General features: G+C 43.5%; 1 protein-coding gene across 1 annotated transcript in view; it reads right to left on the reverse strand.

The window, feature by feature from the left end:
* The window catches only part of Ttc39c (tetratricopeptide repeat domain 39C), a 97,405-nt gene extending 81,464 nt beyond the window's left edge, over positions 1 to 15,941 (reverse strand). The window contains exon 1 of the mRNA XM_027935547.3: positions 15,769 to 15,941. Within this exon, the coding sequence (XP_027791348.2) occupies positions 15,769 to 15,926 (158 nt within the window). The 5' untranslated portion in view covers positions 15,927 to 15,941. The remainder of the gene's footprint in view (positions 1 to 15,768) is intronic.
* Positions 15,942 to 17,754: the final 1,813 nt, after the last annotated feature.

Below are 17,754 nucleotides of genomic sequence, written 5' to 3' on the forward strand. Positions count from 1 at the left end.
GGAGACCAGGAAGCAGCCCAATTGAACACTTGGCTGGGAACTTGATGAAGGAGCAGTGAACAATCACAGGCAGACTCTGAAAGAAGTGAGTGACTGGTCACTGACCATGATGTGCACATCTGTTAAGTGATCTGTGGCCTGAAGAGCCGGCAGCTTGTGTATAAAAGGCAGCTGAAATCTGAACCGTGTTACTGGAGGATATTTAAATAAAACCCTGGAAACTGAAATCTGGGCAAATCACAATCAAGCAAAGCCAGCACTGTGGAACCCCAGAGCCCAGGAACTCAGTGCTCAGTCTGTGGGCAAAGAAACCAGACTGGAGATGGTCTCTCCAGAGAGCAAGGCGGAGTTGAGGCTCAAGGATTAGTAGGCCCTGAGTCAGCTCAGTGGAGGCTATAGGGAAGTATCCGTTTCTAGCCTCTTCCAGACCCTGGAAACTGCCCTGGTTCCAGGGCTGTGACTACTATGCTTCCATTCTTCAAGGCCAACGCCTTCAAATCTCTCCGTTCAGTTTCCACACTGCCCTCTTTATGAAAGTGGGCTCTCCCTTACCTCCCTCTTATGAGGATGCACATGATTACATTTAAGATCCACCTGGATAATCCAGAAAAATCTCACCACCTCAAGATCCTTCACTTAAACACATCTGCATGGTTCCTTTTTTTCCCCTCCCCTATATTGAGTACGACTGAGAGGTTTCGGGGCTCAGGATGTGGATGTGTTTTCGAGGGCCTTTTTTCAGGCTACCACAGAGACCATGAGGGAATTTTAGGGAGAGGCATGTACTTAGACTCATATACTCAGAAAAGATCCCTCTGGCAGAGATGGAGGAGGGGCCCAAGAGGAAGCCAGCTGGGTCAAAGCAACTGTTTAAACGAGAGGTGAGGGACACCTGGGCTAGGCAGTAATGGTGAAGATGAAGAGGATGGACTGAACAGACACTTGGGAGATGAAACAGACAGACCAGGAGGGCCTTCTAGACTCGTGGTGTGCATGACCAGATTCCAAGGGGTGCCATACACTGAGCTGTGGGCACTGGAAGGAGACCAGGCACACACAGGATATCAGGGCTGCAACAACTGACCTGTGATAGTGCTGGATCCACATCCTATTCAGTATAATGAGGTTCTTTTGGAGGCAGCAGCAGAAACAGCATATACTCTAGGGCTGGGGGCAGATCTTCTATATAGATTTCTTTTTTCATTTTATTTTTTAACTTGTTCTAATTAGTTATACATGACAGTAGAATGCATTTTGACACCTTGTACACAAATGGAGCACACCTTCGCCTTCCTCTGGCTGTACATGGTGCAGAATCACACTGGTAGTATAATCGTACATGTATATCGGGTAATAATGTCCATCTTATTCCATCTCCTCCCCATCCCCACACCCCCTCCCCTCTCCCTACTCCCCTCTCTGCAATCCAAAGTTCCTTCATTCTTCCCCAGTCGCCTCCCTCCATTATGGATTAGCATCCACTTATCAGAAAAAACATTCGGCCTTTGGTTTTTTTAGATTTGGCTTATTTCACTTGGGTTTGGTCATGTGTGAAGTTGTAATAAGAGAACTTATTCTTTTTTAAATTTTTATTAGTTATTGATGGGCCTTTATTTATTTATTTGTTTATATATGGTGCTGAGAGTCAAACCCAGGGCCTCATGCTAGGCAAGCACTCTACCACTGAGCCACAACCCCAGCCCAGAGAACTTATTCTTAGGGCTTGCATAAGTCAAGGTTCTCCAGGGAAACTCTCCCCCACATATATGTAGATATGTATGTATATATGCGTATGCATGTGCCCATATATATATATACCCACACATTCATGGACACACATACACATACATACCCACATACAGAAACACAATACAAACATATATTCATTCATATATTGCCAATTTTATATGCATATAAAATTATATATATAATTATGAGAGAGGATTGATTAGATTGGCTCACATGATCAGAGGCTGTCTGCAGGCTGGCGAACTAGAGAAACTGGTAATGCTCAGCTTAAGAAGCCAAAAACCTCAGAATGAGAGGGAGGCTGATGATGCAGCCCCAGTTCCTAGGCCAAAAGTCCAAAAGCCCCCTAGAGAGCTCTGCTACAAGGCCATACTCATAGACTAAAGAACACAGAGTCTGACATGCATGGGTGACAGCAGCAGCAAAATAGCCCCTGAGAAGGATAGAATGCAAGTGAGAACCAGTTTCCCCTTCATCCACTTGGGCCCCTGGCCTCTTGGGTGGTACCACTCACTTCAGGGCAGGTCTTCCCCACTGAGCTTGCTGACCCACTAGGCAATCTTCTCTAAAAACACCCTTGCAGTCACATCCAGAAGCATGCCTGAACAATTCTCTAGGCATCCCTCAATCCAGTCAAGTTGGCAAAAAATTAACAGGGCTGTTGAAAGAACTGGGATTAAGGATGAGATGTACATGACATGATGACTTAGTAGCAAGCAGCATTTATCACTTGCTTCACCCTCATTCACTGTTCCTTCTCTGTGCAATAATTCAAGAAAAGATCAAAAGACTATTATACAATCATAAGACTCTACTACTTCCAACTTTACTCAGATCCCTCTCTAGCTTTGCTTATTCATATTCACATATTGCAAAATTCTGATGGTAATTTAGAATTAATGATGTATTCTGAAAATAGTTCAACTAATTGAAAGATTTTCTAATGCATCCTTCAACAACGGCTATTTATAAAAAGGAACAAAATTGACCATGATATTTTCATTATTTTCTCATCTTTAAGATATAAAGTACCCTTTATTATAGGTGGCAATGTTCTATATATTGCATGAATACTTTGAGAATTAAATACTTTCACCTATTTATATAAGCAATCCAAGTACCAATTTATTTTAAATAATCATTTAGCTCTTTGGGAGATTTCTCTATTTTTCAGTTGAAAGGCATTTCAAAGTGAAGCTAGCCACTTATTATGTATAATAAAACTTTACTATTTTCATTTCATAGGTACGTCATTCATAGGTACGTCATTCACAAAGGCATCCAGGTTTTTCCTTTATTAGCAGAGCATAAGTCAGGAAATTTTCATCTGGGCTTACCTTATTATGCATAGGCTTCTTTAACTATAAGCTTTTAGACTTTAACAGCTTCTTGATGAATTTTTATTGTTTTACAACTGGGCATTTTTCTATTCAGAGAAAAGCTTTTAATTTCAAGTTAGCTTCGACTACTGTCTCTCAAAAGTCCACTGCAGATCCAAGCTGTCCCATGAGATTACAGAAAAGCAGTCATTCTTGCATTTACAGTTTCTCCAGAAGGAGGATCTCTAAGAAGCCCACCATTAGAGCCCCCAGCATTTGCCTCCACTACTTTAGACAGCCATGCCCCCATCCCACACTCCTTCTCTTTTACCCCTGTTGTTATTTCAATAGGAGTAATTTTTGGCTCAATTTGTAATTTTGAAATGAGTATCTCATCAATCATCAATACAGAAATAACCAAAAAGACATTTGGATCCACATGGTTGACAGCTGAAGCAAATGTCATTTCAGAGTAAACAAAACTCTTTTCTGAGATTGACAGGAACCTGGCCAGAATATGGAGGAAAGTCAGAAACCTAATTACTCCAATAACTACAGACCTAGAAGCTGTCCTGGGCTACCTGGAGTCAAATCAGACGAAAATGCAACTGGTGAATTCAATGTGCTTTTTTAGACTTTAATAAAGAAGAGGTGAGGGCTGGGGATGTAGCTCAGTGGCAGAGTACTTGCCTAGCATGCAGAGGCCTTGGGTTCAATTCCCAGTGCCACAAAAATAAAATAAAGCGAGGAACATGAATGGCAAGATGCAAGGGTATCAAGTTCTTTCTCATTCCAGAGATCCGTTGACAATGCATAACTTGAGATTTTGCAATTCACTGCTCAAAATGAGAGAGGAAGAAAACACTCAAAGCTTTGACAGTGACTCATCCAATTGGAAGCAATTCTAAAGAGGACATGCAACATGGATTTTAGCTTAATCCAATTGCTTCTTAATGAATCTCTTGTCATTTAGCAAACTCAACTTGAATTTGGAGGTGAAATGTCATTTTCCCTCCTTTTTTTTTTTCTGTCCTGAAGAACTGTGCAAAAAAAAAAAAAACTTTGTCATAGAGAAAAAAATGATACCAACGTGTACAAATCTGCTTTGCTTTGATGGTTATTTTATGGATGAATAATTTACATGAAGTAGAATGCAAAGGTCAGCTGCTGCAGAGATGAGGCAAGACAGTGCAACCGCAAACCAAAGGACACTGTCTGTACAATAAGAAGGCCGACGTGGACCAGCAGCAAGTAACACTCAACCACAGGCACTCAGAGTGAGAAGCTCATGCTCAGATTTACCTAGAAAAGTCCCACCCAACAAAGAATATTATATGCAATCCAGCTTGTGAGAACAGGTTGAGCGAACATGAACTTGATGTCATGCCTGAGGGTGGGACCAGGGCAAGCTCTATATGCCAAGGTGCCCTTTCAGAGATGAAATCGTGTGGTTTTTTTCTTTTAACCCCTTACTAGTTGCTTCAAAGTATAAGCAGAATAGAAGATTGTCATGAAGCAGTCTGCCCTATTTCCTTGTATTTTGGAAGAATCACTTTCCTGGTCCCTTTGGCTAGGTAACGTTAGGGCAACTGTGCCCAGGTTCCTGGGGGATTTGGCCCTTTTATTTTAATCTTTAAAATACCATTTTTAATTTGTGTAATCTTTGTTGCTACCAAGTGGAAGAAGTGAGCAAGCCCTCCTGGGAAGGATACGGACCAGTCTGTAGCCTGAAGTCCAAAGTTAGGGAAGACTGTGCTGGCAGAGCCAGGGCAGAGAATCCAGGTCTCTGAAATAAAGTCTCCTTGAGGCTGGAGACAGAGGCCCCATAACCTAGTTCTGTATTAAGTCTGAAGAAGGGAAGGGACCTCAGTGGCTCTCCATCCACATGGCAAGGGACAGAAGGACCAGTGCTGACATCCCTTCCTGGAGCTATTTTAGACCTTAGAAGTAATATGTGTGTGACAGGCAAAAGCTTGTGTGTCAGGGCAGTGACCCAAAGGGCCCAACACTGGGGCTCTGTATCCTCTAGGGAAACCTACACAGCCCTGGCACCAGTGACCACAGACACAATGAAGGAGGGATCCTCCAACATGCTTCTTCAGCCACAGCTGAGTCATCTTGGGCAGCCTCTCCCCTTCAGCAGGAAGACCCCACCTCATGCTGTTCCAGGCAGCCTGGGAATTCAGCTGCAGAGAACTAATCTTGTCCTAACCTTGTAGCCCCAAGCTCAGTGCCCCTCAAAGGTGGCATTTTAGAAATCTTTAGGGCCATTTGAGGGTGATACAATGTAGTAGAATACACCAAAGATACAAACCATCCTGCGATGTGTGAGATCATCTAGTATGATGTCCCACATGCTGTATGACTTTTGAACATCTCTTGGAAATTTGTGGGGCTAAAAACCTGTTTACAATTATTTCTAGGACCTCTTTCCATTTACACAAAAATGCAAAATACTCTCGTATCTCAGTATCCAAGGAAGATTGGTTCCAGGATCCCTATGGTTCTGATGCTCAAGACCCTTAGGTAAAATGGTGTGATATCTGCCTATATAGCCATATGCACATCTTCCCTATAATTTAAATCATCTCTGGATTACTTATAATACCTAACATAATGCTTACACATACTTCATTTGTGTGGATTCAGAATAGCACTCAACACACAGCACATTTAAATTTTATGTTTTGGAACTTTCTAGAAGTTTTTTTTCCCAAAAATTTTCAATCCTTCATCAATTGAATCTTTCAATTGCAAAACTTGTGGATACGGAGGGGCAACCATATTCCTTGACTGTTTCAATGCATACTTCATCAAGATTTGTTCATGATTTTGGAGAACCATGTCCCCAACTGCAACACTGCTTCTGGCTTTTGAGTAGCCAACACCCCAGAGCTCAACTGGTCTGCACATGCCAGTATTTAATAGGGGTACTGAAAGTTCCTTTTAACATACTAAGAGTCAAATAAAATATTAGATACCACCGAATGTCATTATTCAATTTATATCATTTTTGCCTCCCAATATACTTAAGAATTTGTAGCATACTGAAATTAATGTTACGGAAATTACATATGAAGTTATTTATTTTGAGTTTTGGTTCTTATATTTCAACAAGATTCTGGGACTGTCTTTAGGGGTTAACCCCTGCCCTGTAAATTTTTTTTTTTCAATTTATCCTCTAATCTCGAACACCTATTAAAAGCAATGGCCTCTAAAGTTCTAGGTTTGTGGAGGAATTTCAAGATGTGAAATATTTTCTGTGATACTTTGTCAGAGGCATTCTTTGTCTTAACATAGGAACTTTAATGATTGTGATACCACCCTAACAAAGGTGGCTTGGCTTACCGTAAAAATATCATGTTTCTCACGTCCATCACTTAAATAGTCAGTATCTTGCCTTGGTCAGTTATAATCCTTCAATTATGATTACCCTATTTCTCTTATATACAGATAAATGTGTTGTTACTTCCTTTGTGTTAAAGTGTACTGCTCTCTCATATTTCTACCTTTCTGCAAGGTTTCTCATCTTTTTATTTCTCTTAAATCCAAATTTATTCCTTATACACAGGAGCAAGCACTTAACTACTTCATTTTATCTTCTGATAAAGGTATACTGAATACTTACCTTTGGAAAGATACGTAATTTTATATTATGAATTTCTTTTTAAGAAATTTTTTGTAGTTGTAGATGGACAGAATGCCTTTATTTTATTTGTTTATTTTTACGTGGAGCTGAGGATCAAACCCAGTGTCTTACACATGCTCGGCAAGCGCTTTGCCTCTGAGCTATGACCCCAACCCTATGAATTTCTTTTGTACTTCCCTTTTTTAATACTATTCAGACATTCTATTGATTTTAAGACATTGAACATGTGGGTAGGTTATTTCATCCACTAATTTATTTTCAGATCATAAAGAGGGAATTACCAAGTGTTTGTCATCAAAAAAGGGCATTAGACCTGATAGGGTCAAGAATCCCTGCTCAGGAAAGTATTAATTCCCAGTTACCAAAGCTTCTGGAGTCTGGGAATTATATTTTGGATAGTAACTCCAGAGCTTGTTACAGCACCACGCAGGGGTAGCCTCAAAGCCTTGGAGATAGCTAAGTTAAAAAATGAAAGCCCACCAGTTAGACTGCCCTCCTTGTCACCAGGCATAACACTGAGCAGAGGACAGACAGATCACTTGGAGCGCTATGATCCCCCGAGTTACATCTAGTTGGGCCAGGCACAGCTGACACCCATGGCCACTTCAAAAAGCAGATCAGTTTCATGGAGACTGAGCCTCATTAGGGATTCAGCCTTCCCCATGATGGCACCTGTCCAGGCTCAGGTGTGCTCAGCAGCACCTTTGTGCTCCATTGCCCCCTACTCAGCATGGGGCAGCTTGGGACACAACAGGGGAACAGATTGATGGGGCCAGGTGGGAGTTCTACTGCTTTATAAGAAAAGAGCATCAATTTTAGGGCCTCTCTGGTGCACCCCAAATTGGGTAAGGAGACATGCCCATGAGCATATGAGGAATACAAGACCTTCAGAGATCCTATTGGGCTGCACTTCCTGACTGGCAAATAAGAGAGCTGCTCTGCTCTGAATGCATCCTGGACCCCAGAAAATTCCAGTAAGCTCAGGAAGGCCAGGAACACTGCAGAGAAAGTCTAGGCATTATCTGTTTTCCCAGCCCTCTTCTCAACAGGGGACTGGAAACGGCATCAGTGTAACACAAGTCCTGGCTAACGGTAAGGACGGGATGCTGGGGAAGCACAGGGGAATCCCACAGTCTTTCCATGGAAATCTGAGCTACATCTTGAAGGACAAGACTCAACTGGATGGATGTTGCAAACTATTTTTGCACAATTAGAGTAGAAGCGGCAAAGGGAACAGCAGAAGGGAGGCCAGGAAGCAGACAGGGCCATCTACCGGCTATCTCTTGGCAGGCTGGGATGCTGAGTTTATCATACAGAAGACTGGAAGCCACAGGGTCTAAACTTTGAGATGACCCTCTCCTGAAGACAGAGCCCCTTGGTAGCTTGAAGAAGACTCTTTGGGTGTCACAGCATGGTTGGCGTATTTCTGGGAGAAGGCACCCAAAATGGCTTCAATGGCATACATGTGAAAGTTACAGAAAGGAAGTCACATGCAATGGTCACACAGAGACACTGGAGCTGGGAGGCCTCGTTTCCACCCCAAAGCTCCTACTTCCTGCTGACCTTAGACAGGCTGCTTCATGTCACTCACCTCCTCCACACACACACACACACACACACCCTGCTCTCCACTCAAGAGAGATATCAAGACCCCCACCCACCCACCCAGCTGGGGGAGATTTCCTTGGGGAGTAAAAACATACCAGGAGGCGTGGGGGGAGGGGGCTGGCCAGGCACCTAGTAAGCACCATTTAGTAGTATGATGTTTATTTTGATGCATATGAGGGAACAAGTCACCTCAACCAGTGTGATTATACAGATATTACAAATTGAGACAGGACCCACTGTAGAGGTAGATAAATGTAAAAAAAAAAAAAAAAAAAAAGACATTAAATAAGCAACATCTCCTGGAAGGGAAGATGGATTCTCACCTGTATCCTGAATGTGGCAGCCATTCCCTCCTATCATGAATACCAGTTCCAACAGAGATGTACTTCCTGACTCTCTACAGCCTTCTCTGAAATAACTGATTCCCTCCAGGCAGCAGGTATTTTTTACATTCCAGAGTTCTTATACAGGAAGGGACGAGAAGTAGAAAGCAACTTAGCAAGGGAAAAGGCTCAGATGGCTAACTGCCAACCATCTTTACATAAGAAGAAAAGCCCATCTCAGTCTCTAAATTGGTGTCAAGAAGCCACGACTTGCTCTTCTTACACAGCAATTTTATGAATAACTTTACACAAAGATATGTATTCACAGTCACTTGTATGGCAGTTGGAATGCGTTTTCCCCAAAGATTAATACACAAAAGCCTATTCAGTCTCAAATTGGACTCGTGTTACAGAATGTGCAGCACAGTCACTGATTAAGTGTGCTGGGAACAAGAGTTAAATGCTGAAAGAGGCACAGGAGTCTCCTCTGCTCTGTGGCGGATATATTCCAAGACCTCAGTGGATGCTTGAACTGTACATGGCCGTGAACTCCATAGATACTATATTTTTTTCCCAGTACAAAAACTTTACTTCTGATAAACTTTAATTTATATGTTAGGCACAGTAAGAGACTAACAATAACTGATAATAAAAATAGGACAATGATGACAACACATTGTAATAAGTAATTTAAAATTTATTAATTATTTCTAGAATTTTCCATTTAATATTTGCAGACCATGCTTGACTATGGGTTAACTGGAACCATACAAAGCAAAACCATGGATACAGGGGAACTAGTGCACAGGACAGAGATCAGTTCCTCCCTGCCTTGTTACAACCCCTGTTAGAGGGCAGAGGCCAGTGCTGGGCAGAGTTTTGAATAATTCATCTGGGCTACTCCACCTAGACTTCCTGTGCTTCTTTTATACACTCTTCTCCTTGAGTTCTTCTTAGCATTAGCCTTTTCAAAATCTCACTGCTGTTGCTGGGTAAGTAGGAGGGTTACCCTGGCAAAGGAGACTGGGTGAGAAAATGATATTTTAAAAGCTAAAACAGCATGTGTGAAAGGTAAAGACTCCTGAAATATCATGATGTGTTTGCACATCCACAAGTGGTTTTGTGTAACTAGGACAGAAAGGGCTCCATGATCCAATATGACTGCTCTCCTTGTTTGTTTCTTTGTTTGTTTTCTTATTCTCATCAAAACTTCATTTCACTCAATAGTTTCTTTCAACTAGCTTAGGGTAAGAAGGTGATCTCACTGAACCAGCTGTTAAACACAGCAGAAGTGACTCAGAACCTAGAGATTCTTCAAGGGTTCACATCTTTAACTGTGCGTTTGTACAAGTGGCGCACACACACACACACACACACACACGCCACAGTATAAATACTCTTCCCCCCCCCCCCCGATAATTTCCTCCAAACCCTCCTGTTATTCTACAGACAGCTACATTTCTTAATTTTTTTAAAGAAGACTCTCTGGTTAAGCTAAATGAACAATGAACATTTAACTGGGACATTTTCAGACTGTGCAATAGCTGGGGGTGGGAGGAATGAGCTTTTTTCCAAATGTACCTCTGAGTTGAGGAGGATGGAAAAAGTCAACAGATGAGTTTCTTGTCTTTCCCACCAGCTCCCTCAAACCATTTCTGCTTTTCATAACTTCTCCTTTTCTTGCATTTTTGCATCTAGAGACTCTCCCACGGACTCCAGCAGCAGAGACAAGCTGTGTGTGAGCAGCCAAAGTGTTCAGAAGACACTGGCAGCCCACAAGTGCTTCCTGTCCTCCCAAGTACCTGACATGGCTTTGGGCAAAGAAGAGGCTAGGGAGGTCCATGGCCCAGTGTCTCTTACTCACACTTTTGAGTTTATCCAGGAAGTATCATGGTTTGTACTGGGCTCAACAACTTGCATAAGGCCAGAGGATCAATACTTCAGCCTTTGCAAGCCACAGAGTCATAACTATTTATTTCCACAGTTGTGATAAACAATCAGGCATAGACAATACATAACCAAATGAGTATATAGCTGTGTCCCAGTAAAACTTTATTGACAAAAATAGGCAGTTGGCCCAATTTGGAACATGGGCCACAGTCTACCCACACCCAGGGTTATACCTTTAGAGTGATACTGGCTCCACAGTCAACAAGCTCACAAAATAAGGCCACACATTGTACGGCTTTGCCCTGTATGCCATAAACTGCTAAGCAATTTAGGATTTATACACTTACACACATGATATTTCCCATGAATTTTTCTTGCTTTTAATTTTTAATAACATTTTAACCATTATATAAAGTAAACTAGAAAAGATAAACCACAATTCATAATACTGTTCTATATCAAATCCTTATTTATTCATACATATTTATCACCAGTGAACATTTCATAATAACCATTATATGCTTCTTTTTTTTCTTTTTTCCAGCACTGAAGATTGACCTCGGGGTTTCACATGTGCTAAGCACATACTCTAATATGCTTACTTTAGTTGACAACAATTCGATATGACTTTTTAATAATACCCACAGCTAGAAATCAGTAATAGTATTACCAGAGCAAGAACTGCAGAGAAGAAGCCCTTTAAGGTCAGAAAGGATGCCAAAAATAAAAGCAGGAGATGGCATGTGGCTGCAAGGGGAAGGAGGCAGACTCAAGGCCTGAAACAAAAACTGCAAAGCTCACTGGGACCGGGGTCCCCAAACATCTCTCATGGCTCAATGTGCTGTACCTCTCTTACATGCAAAGGAATATTTCAAGCTGTAAAGAGAAAAAAGATGGTGAGAGTAGGACTCAGAAGCCCCAAGGAGCCAAGAGTTAATTATGGATGAGACCTCCACTCGGTGGACAGTGGGCATGGGGAAAGTGAGTTGACTAGACACCAAACAGCCAAGTAACTCTAAGAAGCAGCACCGACACAAGCAGTGGTAAGAAGAAACTAACACACAAAAAGCACTCAACACACAACAGTACCCATCGGCCTGCAGTTACTATTATAAGTCCACAGGCACTTTCACATCTCCATGTGGGTTTTCCACTGTTTCCTCTCCTAGACTTGGGTTAAGCCTCACCATCCCTCACATTCTCTTCCATCCCTCCCAATTCTTCCTCTTTCACTTGACTTGCTTCTATCCCATCATGAAGCTCAAGCATCATTTCCTCTGCAAAAGTTCCTTCTGACTGGGCTAGAAGTTGCTTCTCTCTGGTCCTATAACAGCCTGTGGCTATGTCTCCCAGCCTCCCTACTGTCAATCTTACCTACTGTCAATCTTAACATACGGCGCAACACCTAAAAGTCTGGCATCCTCTTGTGCATTTCACCTATGGTCTGTCTTATCATGTGCCTGAGTACATGACACACAAGCCAAAATCAGTTCAGAGCCTGAGTGTGTGTGTGTGTGTGTGTGTGTGTGTGTGTTATGTAAGGAGTGCTGGATTATAGCACTGAGCCCTAATACCAAGATCAGGAGTTTGATTTCAGGCTATCAGTATCATAAACTTACATATGTTCATGGGCTCAAAGTAGAGAAGCCCTGAAGCAACTTCTATCAGTCAGCTTTTCATGACTGTAGTGAAATGCCTGACACAGGCTACTTATAAAGAAAAGGAAATTTATTTAGCCTAGTGTTCTGGAGATTCAAAGTCCAAGATAAGCTAGGCCCCATTGGTTTGGCCTCTTGTAAGGTCAGCAGATGGCAAGACATCATGGTGGGAGCTTGTATAGGAAGAATCACATCTCAGAATTACACAGAAAATGCACAGGCTGGCTAGGCATGCTCTTTTGACAAGAACCTTTTCACAAGAACTACCAAGATGTCACATGAGAAATACCTCATGTGCCCAATGACCTAAGAACCGCTCTTTAGGCCCCACATTCTACAGGTTCTATCACCTTCCAATAGTGTCATCCTGGGGACCAAGTCTTTTACAACAGTATGGACCTTTGGGGGACTCAAACCATGTTCACAAAAGCACAGCACAAGTCTGTCCTGATCTCTGGGAAGACATCCTTAAGTGCACAACAGAGGCTCAGGGCCAACAACAGGGCAGCCTGTCACTCACTACATTATTCCTGTAGTAATAAGAGAATTTCAACTAGAGCCTTATTGAATATCTCAAAAGAAGGTCTCTGCGGTACATATACTTCTAATTCCTATATAAATGATATCTGAATTATACAATTCAGACTTTCCACAAATTCGGAATGGCCTTCATGATAAGCTGTTTCTACAAAGTGACCACTTCTCCTTAGGTCACTATTCTATAAAATTTTTTATCCCAGTAACATGGCAAGAGAAAATGACCTTCTTGATGTAATAAAAATGTAACTGTTACACTAGACACAAAATACTTCTTTGTTAAACTATAACAATAAGACTTCAGGCGGTTTACAAGTAAGGGGAGTGAGCCTGAAGGAGGATCCCTGTGAAATGGCAATCATGAAAAGAAGATGGAGCTGGTCATTTGGTTATCTATCCCTCTTCCACAGATGAACTGAGCTAGAGGTGTTTCTTGAACACTTACAAGACATCAATGCTAAGCTTCCAGGAGGTCATTCACCATTAAGACAGGAAGTTATCCAGTGCATAACAGGGTCTTATATCTTCCAGACATAATGTGTGAAGTGAGCTTTAAATATAAAAGGCACTCACACACAAGGCATTTTGTCTTGTACTCAAACTACAGTCATGTATAGAACCCAAGACTAGTGGGGAGGCAACAAGTACAGAGCTAATGAGCAACTGCTGAGTGCTTAGACTGTGCCAGATTCAACAACTGTGAAGTCAGTACTATGACTGCTACTCTCATTGTATAGGCAAGGAAGTATATTTTGAGCCACTAAAGTCAGCAGACACAAAAGCGGCAAAACTAGGATTTGAGCCCTGGTTTCTGGATGCCAGTTCCTGAGCAGATCTTTATGCAACTGTGCTTCCCAAAGCACGAATGAACGAGAAGCGTATTTTGGAGGTGGAAAGAATGCTATGACTTTTCACATCATAAACATCAGATGAAGCAAGGGAAAGCTGACAGGAGAATGCTGTCACAGTCATCTGTCCCTTCCCTCCTCTGACTCCAAGAAAAGCTTTTGAACATTGCTGGAAAATAAGGTCATGGGGCAGACAACAAAATATAATAATCAGGCAGAATGGTAAACATCAAAAAGTCCCTGATTTAGAACCACAATGATTAAGCCCATGCTAACACCGAGTCTCAGGTCCCTTGTTATAAAATTGTCATAAGATATACCTCTTTTGTTGTTCTAAGAACAGTGAGAACAGATAAGGATATGTGGGTAGCACATGTGCTTGGCAGAGAACAGGTATTATTTTTTCTTCTTCTTTATCTTCAATTCCCATTTGGAAATATAAGCATACAACACAGGGTCCCCTGGTTACACAGGGGACATCTTCCCTGGAAACCCCCCCTCCCTCACCCACAGAGAAATACCATTCAAGGTGTGTCTCTCTGTTGTTGGCCTGAAAGTGTGTGTTCTGCCCTCTATTGACAGTGCATAAAACCAGATGAGACAAAATTTTCATGCTTTCAACATAACAGCAACTGCACCATGAGGTTTAAGTATGTAAATGTACAGAAGGAAAAAAGACCACAGAAATAACTATTGCAGATTTCAAAGCAAGAATTGAAATACACAAGTATCTAGACCAGCAACTACAGAGAATAAATGTGACTCTCTAGACCTTCTCCATTCCTCTCCCATACAACACAAACTGGTAGTCAGAAAAGTCATATGAAACATTCAGACTTTTTTTCCCCATGAAATACATTTTCAGAGGGCTAAAAAAAAAGAGATATTGTGGGACAAGTAAATCTTTTAAATCCTCTGTCAACAGCCTTTGATGAAACTATGGCTTGACACCAGACTTGTATGTTTCACAAATAAAATGTTCTGAGAAAAGCTTAAGTGTGTTCATTTTCAGACCAAAAGTGAGGGTGGGGGGTGATCAGCTGACTTAAAAGTAAAATACCTTTAGCAAAAAGTTCTAAGGTATATATTTTGGCATTAAGAATGTGGCAGCTTCCCAAGCTTGGAGGTCTGAAACTTTAGGTGTTCCCCCTCGCCTCATTTTCTTACACACTGTGGCTCTCCATCACAACACATTATGGTCCTCTCATTTCAACAAACCATGAGATCTAAAAAAGTGAGAAGCATATGGCCCTAAAACATGTTCCGGAAAGTTGCTAATCAACACGCTTATGGCTTGTCAATACTAACAAGACAAATCACAAACTTGCTTCCTAAACAAGAAAACGTAGGCTTTTGGTCCCCAGTAAAAGGAAGGCTTCTCCCACACCCACTGAAAGCTACCAGGCTTCAGTTCTTTCATTTACATTTTTTTAAAAATTAACTGAATTCACGTGTTTCCCCTTCTATTCTTATGCGTTTTTAAAAATCCCTCCATTTTCTTCTTCCTTCCTTTACATTAGAGGACTTCTTCATTAACACGCTCGCTTGAAAGGCATTAGAAACTCATTTCAGGGACTTAGTTTTTACAAGAGCGGCAGAGAAAGGAGCGGGCAGAGTTGGGTTAAAATTGTTAAATTCCTGCACGGCATGACAACTATGCATGCGTCCTCAAACAATGAAAGTGTCTGGAATGCACGGGGATGCAAAGCGATGCCAGGCGCAACAAACAGGCACTATGCAGCTGCTGTACTTGGTGTCACAAAGGCTGCCCCGCCAGCACGCGAGCCAGAGTCACCCCGCAGCTCCCGGCTGGCAGCTGCCTCAAAAGCATCGGGTCCTAAACCCAGCCCACTCGGGACACGACAACCGCTGAGACAGGAGCAAACACTGGACACACCTCGGAGGGCAAGGCGGGGAGAAAGTGAAGGGAGCCTGCAGGAGAGCGGGGAGACGCGCGGCAGGTCCCGGGGAGGACAACAGAGCGGGGGTGGGGTGAAAAGGGAGGATGTGGCAAAGGCGCAGAAGCGCCAACTGCAGATCAGGCCCCGGGAGGCGACGCGGGGACCGGGAATTAGCGGCAGAGGGGAAGAAGAGGGGGGGAGTCTGGGGACCAGCCGCAGGTCCCAGCGCATAAGCCCGCCACGAGGTCGTGCGGCCGGTACAAGGGAGCAGGGGCTCTGCGGTCACCTGTATTGTTTGAAAAGCTGGTCCGACTCCCTAAAGCCGTTGTTGAGCAGCATGTTGATGCCGGCCAGGGCCAGCTCCGCGTCCTGCAGGGGCGCCGCCGCGGCGTCCGAGTCTCTGTCGTCCCGCCGCCGCGGCCGCTGCTGCTCCGAGCCAGCCATGGGCGCGCGAGGCCCGGCGCTGGGCCGAGGCGAGGTCCGGAGGCAGCTGCTGCGGGCCCACGCGCGCCCGGAGCCCGGCTCTACCTGCCCGGAGCAGAGCCGAGCGGGCGGCGGGGGAGGGGACAGGAGGGGAGGGACGCGGAGCGAGGGAGGAGCCGCGGCCGGGCTGCGGCGCGCGGGGAACGTGGGCGCTTCGCCGCCGCCGCCCGCCGCCGCGGGGTATTACTCAGCAGCCACCCGCCCGCTCTTCTCGCTCCCTCCGAAACGGGCGGCCCGCACGGGTACCGGAGCCGAATCCGTTTCCGGGTGTCTCAAACCCCGAGGAGCCGGTCCCCGAGAGGCTGTCGCCTCCGCTTCCTGCAGCCCCCGCGCGCCGGCCCGGGTCTCCACCCCGCGCCCACGCCCAGAACCAGCACGCCCAGGCTGCTCCCACCCACTCAAGGCTGGGAGGCTGGGACCTTCGACCCTCCAGTGAAACACCGGGGAGACCCTGGGGCTCGGGAAGGACCAGCGGATTGGAGAAGGGACGGGAACTCTGGGCCGCAGCGAGTAGGGCGCGGTTGGAGACCAGGTGGCCTTGGCTTTGGCTGAGTGCCTAAAACCTGGGGTAGCCAGTACCTGCGACCCCCAACTTCACCCCGGGGCCGCTGGGATCAAAGCAGCCAATACCGAGAAAGTGGGCGGTGGGGGCGGGGCCTCTGGACACCTGGGAGCCCAGCGCGGGAGACTGAGGGCAGAGCTCTCAGATCAGGGTACCACCCACTGAGACACCCACCAGCATTAGAGCAGTGGAGAAACAGAGGTCCCTATACCACCACAGCTAAATATTTAAAAGTTACGGATTAAGTTGTTAAGGTGTGTTCTGTTCTCACCCTGATTATTATACTTTCCATACCAGTGGAACAGAAAAGCTGAGGTTTTTATGTGACCAAAAATCAGCAAAATGTTGGTGACAATTTAATCATCGTTGTATTGGTCTCACTGTGCGATAGTTTGGTAATGTCTGGATCCTAATATAGGGACAATTCATATACCATTCTTATGTTTATTCATGTTTTTCTATAAGTTTATGTTTCTCTCCTTTAGCAAGATCACTAAATATACTGTTACTTTATAAAAATTTCATTCTTAATTCCAAATCAGACCACCTTTCCTGAATCATTGTAGTTCTTAGAGTGTAGTTCACTAAGTTCAATTTGGAGAAACTTTGCATTAAGCAGAAACTTTGTTTAAGCATTTACAAAGGAATTGCTTTAAAAAATTAAGGCAATACTCAGGTTTAGAAATAGTCCATACATTTTAAATATCATTCCTATGGTATAATGAGATCAGTAAGATAAATGATCACAGAAATGTTGCAACATAACTTAAATTCATTATACACATTGTTTTCACTTAGAGTATTTCTAACATTCATCTATACAAATGCAAGAGCAATATGTATTGCTACCATTCCTTCACTGTTTTGTTGTTGTTGTTTGTTGTTTGTTTTTTGTTTTGTTGTTTTGTTTTTGAGACAGAGTCTCACTATGTTGCCTAGGATGGCTTTGGACTCAAGCAATCCTCCTGCCTCAGCTGCCAGAGTGGCTGGGACCAGAGTGGCCCACACCAGTTCCTCAAGCCCACTGTCCTATGCAACTGTTGCAAAACCATGCTAATTCTTGAGTACATCTGGAACCACAAATTGGAACACCAAAAGAAGCAAGAAAATGAATGCTTCTCCTGGTTGAGAAATAATACTTTGCATTACAGAACTCATTTTGTTTATGCTGAGAAGAGGGATTTCATAAATTGACCCTTTTTATGTTTTTACATAAAAATGTTAATG

This window comes from Marmota flaviventris, chromosome 16 (genome assembly GCF_047511675.1).
Source record: "Marmota flaviventris isolate mMarFla1 chromosome 16, mMarFla1.hap1, whole genome shotgun sequence".
Lineage (NCBI taxonomy): Eukaryota > Metazoa > Chordata > Mammalia > Rodentia > Sciuridae > Marmota > Marmota flaviventris.